General features: G+C 55.0%; 1 protein-coding gene across 1 annotated transcript; it reads left to right on the forward strand.

Moving 5' to 3' along the window:
* On the forward strand, window positions 1-9,241 carry CDK2AP1 (cyclin-dependent kinase 2 associated protein 1; the record flags this gene model as incomplete). The annotated part of the gene is made up of 4 exons (XM_006865479.1): window positions 1-52; window positions 4,313-4,410; window positions 5,822-5,948; window positions 9,174-9,241. Coding segments are annotated over 4 exons (345 nt in total), but the record flags the coding sequence as incomplete, so codon positions are not given.
* Window positions 9,242-9,661: the final 420 nt, after the last annotated feature.

Consider the following 9,661-nt stretch of genomic DNA (forward strand, 5'->3'; position numbering starts at 1 on the left):
TCGTACAAGCCGAACTTGAACGCGCACATGCCCGCCGCCGCCCTCAACGCGGGTGAGTGAGCGTCCGGCCGCGCGCCGTGCCAAGTGCCGCCAAGTTGGGGCCCGGGCGCTCAGCCGGCCCGGGGCTCCCGGAGGCCTGGCGGCGCGACCTGGGCGCCGGCACCCGGTCCGGCCCGGGGCAGAGCCGCCGCTGCCGCCATGATTCCGGCGCCGCGCGCCAAACTTCGTCCCGCGCCCCGCGCCCCCCGGGCCTGTTCGGGGTCGGGCCGGGGGCCGGCCGGGTCGCGGGCAGCAGCGGTCCCCCACGCCGTGGCCGGAGGATCCAGGGACGGCACGAGCTAAGGGAGGCTTTTCTGGCTTCTTTTTCCTCCGGCGGCTTTCGGGCAGCTCGGCGAGGGCCCCTGCCGGCGGGAGGCGGGAGCGCGCTGGCGCCCGGGGCGCGGGGGGCAGGCCCAAGTGGGGCGCCGGACTGCTGGGCTGCACGCGGCCAGTGCGGTGCCCGTGCCGGCCCGCAGGGACTGCGGGCGTGCCAGGTTGTGGCCGACCCTGGCTGCGACCGCCCCTGAGGGTACGGGGCTGGGGACCGGGGGCTGGGGGGGAGAGTGCTGGTTTGGTTGGGGACTCAAAGGGCACGAGGGATCCGGCCTTGAAGGCCGTAACCGGGGGCGCCCAGGAGGGGGCCCTCGGTAGACCCCCTTCCGGCGCTCGCAGAGTCAGAGAAGTTGGAGAAGACTCGTGGCTGCACGGCTTCTTTAGAGGGCGGTGGGTGGGTGCGGCATTTCTGAGGCCCAGATCTCAGAGCCCCCAAGTCTGGCCCTGTTAGGACCCCATCCTGCACAAGTCAGGAGGGCCCTATCTCCCCTCCCTAGAAGGGGGGCGGTTCCGGAAACTCTTCCAGAAGTTGTCAGACCGCTTTCCTTAGGCTGTGCCCAGGGGGTGGTATACCAGGGACTCTGGGAGTCTTCGGGTAGGGGAGGTAAAATTGTTGGGGTTCTTAGGTGATCGGCTTTGCCCTCTCACCGGGGGCCGTCTCATTTAGACACTTGATTGGAAACATACATCCAAAAAGCGGGGTAACTTGGGTGGGGGGCAAAGACCTTGCCCTCGGGCAAGGTTCTGCTGCCAAATGCCAAGCTGGCAGTGTGCCCCGAGGTACAGGCCAGGTTTTTAAATTTTGACTCCCTAACTACAGAAATTGTAAAGGGATCCCCCCCCCCCCCCCCAAATAAAACAAAACCAAACCCCACAGAACTTATTGGACACTGAGGTTTTGGGGTTTGGAAAGGGTTAGGTTGTAGCTGGGGACTGAGTTGACTTCCTCAGATATGGCCTCTGAGAGCAAACAGTCCCCATTTTCTCATGTGGCCTCCCCTCCTGAGGGGTCTGAAGACCTCACAAAGACAGACAGGCTTTGTTGCCCAGGTGGGTTTCTCCTGCCTCTTCCCACTCTGTTGGGCTGGGCTGGGTGGGGGTTAGTGCCAGCTGGGCAGGTGGGATTCTCAGGCCTGTCCTGGTGTAGTTGAGGCTTACACCCCAACCAACACTGGGGCCTGGAGGGATTGGGGTCACTGAGATTGAAGGGGACTCCCACTCAGCACCCCTGCAGCTCTGTGCAGGATGAGCTGGCACCTGTATGCTCGCAGGCTTTCTCTGTCTCCTATGGTGCATTCCAGGAGTGCTGCCCCCATATTGCTGTTATCTTTTGGGGGGGCCTGCCTCCTCCCTGTGGACCCCTTTGCTGAAACCCCTGTCTCTCCATTTGCATCCAAGATGGACTCTCCAATCGAGCTGCTCCTCCTGGCTTCCCTGTCATCATCCCTCACGCCCTGCAGCCCAGCCTCCTGCTCGTGGGTTGCCAAGTCGCGGCCTGGCCAGCAGTGGCGGAGGCATTAGACAAAGCCCCTTCTTCCCCACTGGAGAGCCCCCCAGGGGGCGCCCCGAGTGGCGGGAAGGCTGCCAGCTCCCCAGGCCCGGCTGGCTCTTTGTCTGGCGTGGGGGCGGGGATCTCCGGCCCCAGGAGTTTCCTGGCCCTCCTGCACACTGGCTCATTGTCTGATGCTCCGGAGACTGAGCTGATGCTGACGCGGAGTCTGCTTCTCCTGGGGGCCTCCCTCGGCCGACCCACTGGCCCTTCCAGTGTCTACAGGAAGGAGTGGCCAGGAGTGGCACTAGGGGCCTTTCATCAACTCTCTCCTGGACCAGAGACACTCCCTCCAGTACCGGAGAAGGGACTGGTAGTGACATAGGATCGGGGTCCTCCATCATGTGACTGGGGCGTTGAAACACTAGAGTCCTGAGCTACGGGCTGACTCCCCTCGCACCGAAACGGGGTGATTTTTCACTCCTCTCCCTTTGGTCCCCAAGGCCTAACCCCAGGAAGATCTAAAGCCAATCGATAATCTACAGGGAACCATTGCTTCAGATAACTGGGGAAACTGAGGTACCGAGAAGGAGGAGCATTGGCCAAGGTCACACAGTCAGGAGTGGCCCTATCCCATGGGGACAAAGACAGGAAAAGGAGGAAACAAGGCAGGAAGGTGGGGTGAGCAGAAGACACACTGAGCTTCTTGCTCTTCTGCTTGGAGAGATTAGAAGGTTGACCTTGCCCCTGGCACCTAGCACCTTCACAGGAAGGGTTGTAACTTGTTTTGAGCAGGATTTGTGGAACTCAGGTGTGGATCCGCAAAGCTTGTGCCCCTCAATGCACGTTCCACCTGCCCTTCTTAGGCCCTATCCTCTGGAAGGTTCTGGAAGCAAGAGCTTAGCTGATATGGGGGCACTAGCCCTGCCCCACACCTGTTGGTGTCTTAGCTGAGGTGACAAATGCTCCTGGAGGGCATCCCTGGCTTGAGTAGCAACTTTGTGTAGTAGAGGTATGTCGTCATTCCTACTTCACAGACAGGAAAACTGAGGCTCCGAGAGGCCCAGTGATTGGCCTGGAGGTGGTCCATAAGCCCAGGTTTCCTGTGATAACTTTAGCTTCACAATAACCCTGGGCCAAGTGGATCCATCTGGGCAGGGCTGGGACTGAGAGAGCATCTGGGTCCAGAACTGGGCAGTGGGAGGGCAGGTGTAGAGAGCACTTCCTGGGTCAGGACAGCTCCTGTACTGGTTCTGTGCTTCCTCTCCCTCGAGGGGCCTTGTTCCAGGGTTCCCTGGGCCTGTTCCCGTTCCTTCTGCCGATGATCTTGAACTTAGTTCTGCCCAGCCCCTCCCCTTGCCCACCCTGGGTGAGCAGCTGGCCGCTTTGGCTGTCCCTGGCACCAGCTGTCTGTCCTTGGGGCTGGGTCTGCAAGGCTTTTGTGTGTGAGAGGGGCTGTTTGGCTCTGGGGAGGGTGGCAGGGGAGGGGCGCTGCTCCCTGTGGGGTGTGGAGGCAGGCGGGTGGGTGGGCAGGCAAACAGGCGGCTGCTGGGGAGGACTAGGTAAATTCTCCATGGTTACCGCTGTTTGTAATTCTGTAGGATGGCTTTCACCCGTTAATGGCCACTCAGACGCCATTACGGGTCTGTGTGCTTTTAGCGGTGTAGCTGGAGCAGGAGAAGCCCCCTTTGAGGGTCCCCCATCAGGGAGACTCTGGGACCCTATTCAGTTTCAGATGGCCAACCCAGGACAGGGTCTCAAAGAGCTGCTTACTTGAAAGTGGGGCCATATCTTGGGGTGCAGAACCATCTGGGACAGAGAAAAAGACTTGTCAAGAGACTTGTTTGTCTTCTCGGTGGGTCAGAAGGTGACTAAGGCGTGTAGAGATTGGGGGCTCGTATGAAGTCACACAGAGAACCCAGGGTCTGTAGCCTGGGGGTTTCCATCTCCCAGGCCTTCTGTCTTCTCCACCCTGTGAATCTCACTAGCAGTGACGTGGGCACACAGGAGCAAAAATACTTCCTTGTCTTAGAAAATCTTAGCACAGGTGTGGACCAGCCTCAGTAGCAGGTGGTCTTGTGGTGGTGTGATTCTTGGATGTGTCAACCTCTGGGAAGCAGGACCCAAGAAAGGGGACTACCCTAGAGTGACCACCACTTTCATCTTGGGTACCAATTCTGACAGCTGGGGTGGGAAGAAGAAGTTCTGTGATTGATTAGTGATGCCTGCAGTGGTGGTGGGGAAGAAGATTGGGTGCTTTTGGATTCATTTTCACCATTGATTTATCTAGGCCAAGTGTCAGGGCCGTGTCCGGTCAGACTAGAGGTCACATGCCTGTGTGCTCTGTCCTGAGAAGACAGACTACTGTTGGTGTGGGTTCTGGGTCGGGGCCTGCCGTGTTGGCCAAAGGCATACAATTCCTGAGACCTTCTCTTCCCTCTTGCTCTACAGCTGGGAGTGTCCACTCTCCTTCTACCAGCATGGCGACGTCCTCCCAGTACCGCCAGCTGCTGAGTGACTACGGGCCACCATCACTCGGGTACACCCAGGTATGGCTGTGGGGTGATGACATGGAGGGAGGGTGTGGGGACTGACTGTCCTGGGCACCAAGAAAAACGAGGTGTGTTCCTGTTAGGGATGTGAACCTGGTAGACAAGACAAAGGAAGAACAGTGATGGGGTGGGACGATCGTCTGAGCATCACAAAGTTTAGTAAGAATGGAGGGTGACCGCACGGAGGTGGGAGGGGAAGAGCACTGAGACAAGCCTCTAAGCTTGCATCCACACTCTCTTTCCACTCTGTCTGGCAAAGACAGGGACAGATCCTGGAGCTATCTGGGCTTCCGGGACTCAGAGGGTTTCATTGAACACAGGTGATGACAAGCGGGACCCTAGGGAGAGGCTGCTTGGGTCTCAGCTCTGACTCCACCTCTCACTAGACAGTGACCACCTCTTAGAGGCCCGAGACTCGGTTTCTTCCTCAGTCAGGCGGGGCTAATGCTGGTTCTCAACTGAATGTATAAGGGGAGTCTTTTTGGGTGGCACTGGTGAGGACTAGCCCGGTGTGCTGGAACATTCTGAGGACGATTGTTCCTTGGAATGTGGTAGCCAGGGCTGGACCTGGTGGTAATGTTCCGACGGTCTGCGGTGGCGTGGGGGGAGCAGGACTACCCGAAGATGCAGCCATGCTGGGGGGACGCCGCTCAGCGGCAGCCTAGCACTCTGGCTGTGAGGCGGCGGTGGCTTAAGTACTTGAGGGAGAAGGACAGGAGGAGGGACCAGGCCTGGAAGCTGGAGGAGCAGGACTGGTGGTGGCGGCAGGAGAGGAGGAGGGAGGTGCAGGCAAGGATCTTACGGAGGGAGATGGCTTCCCTGGTGCAGCTGTGGGAGAAGGACTCTGGGGACCAGGAGGGCCCAGCAAGCAGCAGCCCAGCCCACCACACCACTGTTGAGTACCTCGTGGATCCTGCTGGTAGGAGGATGGTGTGAAGAGGAGCCCAGAGCGGGCTCTGTTGGAGGTCTTAGGTCTGCCTTGTCTTGCCCATCCTTGTCCTCTCTCCTTGGACACTTAACCCTTGGGACTTAACTTGCCTATCCATCTGACTTCTAGAAGTTTCCCTACCAGGCCTTCTCATTATTGCTTGAAACAATAGAAGAGCCTTCTGGAGACTGTTGACTGGTTTCTTTGGAGTGAAGCTTCCTAACCTTTGCTGCTAAGGGACTTGGAAGGCTGGCCCGGCCCGTGCCTCACCTGAGCTGAGGCAGCAGCTTGGGGGTCCTCTGCTGGGTTGTTCCCCCTTCCCCCTCAGCAGCCCTCGCGCCTCTGCCTGTAGCCTCCAGTGAGAGGTTTTGTTCTGCCCCTTGTTACTGCTGCCTGTCCGAGTGGTTTCAGCCCTGCTCACAGCACTGGGGGTCACACTGGGGTTTGCACTGATCTGAAGCTACCTCCTCCTGCTTCCAGGGAACTGGGAACAGCCAGGTACCCCAGAGCAAATACGCGGAGCTGCTGGCCATCATTGAAGAGCTGGGAAAAGAGATCAGACCCACCTACGCCGGGAGCAAGAGCGCCATGGAGCGCCTGAAGCGAGGTGAGCGCTGACTGGCATAAGAGGAGGGTGGGGGTGGGGTCAGAGTCCCTGACCCACGGGGACACCTGTGCTATGGCATATAGGCTGTGTGACGGAGGCGGTGTCTTTGAGTCCAGTGGAAAAGGGCTATTAGAGACTCCTTCTCAGATGGGTGTTTTTGAGGCAGACAGCCCCAGCCAGGGTGTTTCTCTGACCTTGGTGGATGTCATCTGTTTCTTTTCAAAGGAACCTTGGGGCTGAGACGCTGTGGCTTTGCCACCTTGCCTCTGCTCCGATGGCCGTCCTGGTCCTGGGGTGGTATGCCTGGTTGATCTGTGTCTGGAACTGTCTGGTGGTGGAGGTGACTCCATCCTGGTTCTGGGGGGACAGCACTTAGGAGTTCTGTTGTGACGGCCCAGGAGGGAGGAAGGGGTCAGGGACACGAGTGCCTCGTGGAAAGTGGGACTGGCCATGTCTCAGGCTACGCAGATGGACTGTTGCTTGGTTATGTAAAATGGGAATTGGGGTGGTAGGTCAGGATTCTGCTTCATAAGGTGGTGTGGTGCAAAAGAGCTTAGACTGACAGGCTGATTTATCTTCCAGAGTTTTTACCCACTGTCATCAAATCGAGTCAGTGACCCCATAGACAGAGTAGAACTGCTTGTAGGGTTTCTAAGGCTGGCAATGTATATGAAAGCAGACTGCCACGTCTTTCTCTTTGGGAGTGGTTGGGTGGTGGATTCAAACTGCTGACCTTTCAGTTAGCAATGCAACACTTAGCCCACAGCACCACTAGGAGTCCTCAGGAGAGTTGGGAGTTTTTAAAAAGATGAGTGAAGCCATTTCTGGAGAAAGCTGAGGGGTGACCTCTGACTATAAACTTGTGGCAGGGAGGGGCGGGCGGTATTGTGGAGGTCCTGGCCCCCTAGAGTTGAGGGCAGACTCCATGACTGGTGTTTGGGAACTTTTGGGAAGAGATGAGCCGGGATGCTAACTGGGGGGTTTCCATGGAAGCTGACCGAGGTAGATGGTGTCTGAGGAGGGCTTAGGAGAGAGCTCTGCAGCCTGATCTCCTCTCTCCTGTTGCCGGGTGGGTGTCGCTCTGCTTCCTGGAAGACAGAGGAAGGAAGAGCTTTCTGGTAACTGCAAAACTGAAAGATGGTGACCCCAAGATCTGACAGCCCATTTGACTGCAAATTGCTATGGTTCAAGCCAACACATGGATACCGCGAGTGGCTGCCCTAACAGGTCCTGGGCAAGCTGCTGGTTCCCAGGTAACAACAAAAACTAGCATCAACCCCTGGAACCGAAGTCCAGCCAGGGTAGCTGGTTTTATGTCCGGGAAGCTGAGAGCGGAGGTAGGGGGAGTCAGCACTGACAGTCTAGCAAACTGACTCTTGAGCTAAGAATGGTTTTCACATTCTGGAATGGTTGAGGGGGAAAAAAAACACAAAAGAAGAAATAACTTTTGGGATGTGAAAAGGACATGAAATTGCAACTTCCGCATCCACGTGGAATGTGGTCGTCTCCATTGCCAGTGTATCATCTGTGAGTGCTTTTGTGAAACAGTGACAGGGCGGAGTAATTGTGACAGATCTTTGGTCCGCAAAGCCAAAAATGCCTGCGCTCTGTCCCCTCACAGAAAAGGTTTGCTGATTTGTGAGGTGTAGATCCCTAAGTTTTAGCTGTCAGTTCCTTGAGGGGAAGGATCAGTCCCCGTTTCCTCTGGGAGTTTTATCGTAGAAAGAATAGAATTCCTGCTGCTGATTAGAATCAACATTTCCTGGAGTGGAGCCCTGGTTTAGTGCTGCGGGTTAATGTGCTAGACTGCAAGGTCTGTGTGAACTACAAGGTCGGTGGTTCAAGCTCACCAGCCTCTCCTCGTCAACCCTATACAGGGGTCTCTATGAGTCGGAACCAACTTGACAGCACTTAATAATAATACAGTATAGCCATGAAAGCTGGAGGAAATTGATAAGAGCAGCAGATGACAGAAGGACCCTGGGGGGCAGGGGAGGTGGGAACGATGGCCAGTGGACTGAATCTAACATGAGTGGTACTTGATTTACACCCTAAGACGTCCAGGCTGGTTGTAGTCGCTTGCCATAGTTGATTAATAGTCAAGCCCTTTCTAGAATTCAGAATATGAAGATTCAGAAAAAAAAAAAAATGATTTGAAAGGAATGGAATCTCCTACCAAAGAAGCTGAAAGGATTTGGGTGAAGACATGTTTATTACCATTAGCCACCAACATGTCACATAGGAGAGCTTGCTGCTTGTCTCTTTGAGTGCAGAAAGACATGTAGGGGGACATAAAGAACTTGGGTTCTATGGTAGAATCCCTGAAACGGTGACCCTTAGACTCACCCTTTGAACCTGGAACAGAACTCACCCCATGGCTCAGCTTTCAGCCAAGTGTGGTAGGCCTAAAATGTGACCAGTAACCTTAAGAGAGGTACCGCTCCTTAGGATAATCAACCATTTGAGATCAAAAGGGCAGCATTTGTCCAGGCGTGGTGCTGTAGGATAAGCAGTGGACTGCTAACTGCATGGTTGGTGGTTCAAACCCAGCAGCTGCTCCTCGGAAAGCCTACACAGTGTTGCTATGAGTCGTAACCAACTTGAGGGCACTTCACACAGCAAAAAAGCTCAGAAGGCAGGAAAAGACAGCAAAGACTGGATAGAAATAGGGAAGAAGGGAGTTAAGTGGGAAGAGTGCCGTTGTGTTGGGGGATTGCACTCAATGCTGCGAATCAAAGTCTGTGAATCAATTTGCTCTGTAAACTTTAAACCAAATCACAATGAAAAATTGAAAAAAAAAAAAAGGGGGGGGGGAAGGATGTGGAGTAAGCTTTGAAAGGTGAGATGAGACCAACTAAAAACCCCAAACCCAACCCCACGCGGCTGTGGACCTCATAGGACAGTGCAGAACTGTACTTAGGGTTTCCAAGGTTGTCAGCCTTTACCAAAGCAGACTGCCTCATCTATCTCATGCAAAGTGGCTGGTGGGTTCAAACCGCCAACCCTGCAGTTAGCAGCCCAAAGGCTTAACCCACTACGCTACCAGGGCTCCTTCAGGGGAATCTGCCAGAACCTTTGAAAAGCACATGTTCCCGCCCCAGTCCCAAGTTCCCTTCTAAGGTGAGAGTTTTATGGCTGGGTTTTTTAAGGATTCTCTTCCAGTCCCAGCATGGGTTCTTCCATGGATCCATGTTGGGTGACCAGTGGCCTCTGCTTCCTTTTCAGGCATCATTCACGCCAGAGGACTGGTCCGGGAGTGCTTGGCTGAGACGGAACGGAATGCCCGATCCTAGCCACCCTGTTGGCTTTGAGGGTTTTCCATCTTTTTTTCCCAAGATGAAATGTTACAGCACATCGTCCTTTTTGTTTTTCACGTGGTAACTTTTTTTTTTTTAAACCCCTCTCCGTTTCCCTTCCCTGGTTCACTGGGCTGTGAACCTACCATTTGTAAGGTTGAGAAAGATTTTTGCAGTTGATTAGGATTTGCATTTTCAATTGTTGGGCTCTACAGAGATTCTTCCTTTTTTGTAAGCATTGATTTAAAAACTGCTTGGAAAGTTCCCAGTCGTACAGCAAACTGTAGTTTGCTTCCAGAAACGCAATGTCTCACCTTACTATTCTGTTTCGAATATGTTCATGTTACCTAAATTGCTCTTTGTCCCTTTTCATAAGCTAATACAACTTTAAAGGTTTGTTTTTCTTTTCATAACCGC

The sequence above is a fragment of the Chrysochloris asiatica genome, unplaced genomic scaffold (assembly GCF_000296735.1).
Source record: "Chrysochloris asiatica unplaced genomic scaffold, ChrAsi1.0 scaffold00078, whole genome shotgun sequence".
Lineage (NCBI taxonomy): Eukaryota > Metazoa > Chordata > Mammalia > Afrosoricida > Chrysochloridae > Chrysochloris > Chrysochloris asiatica.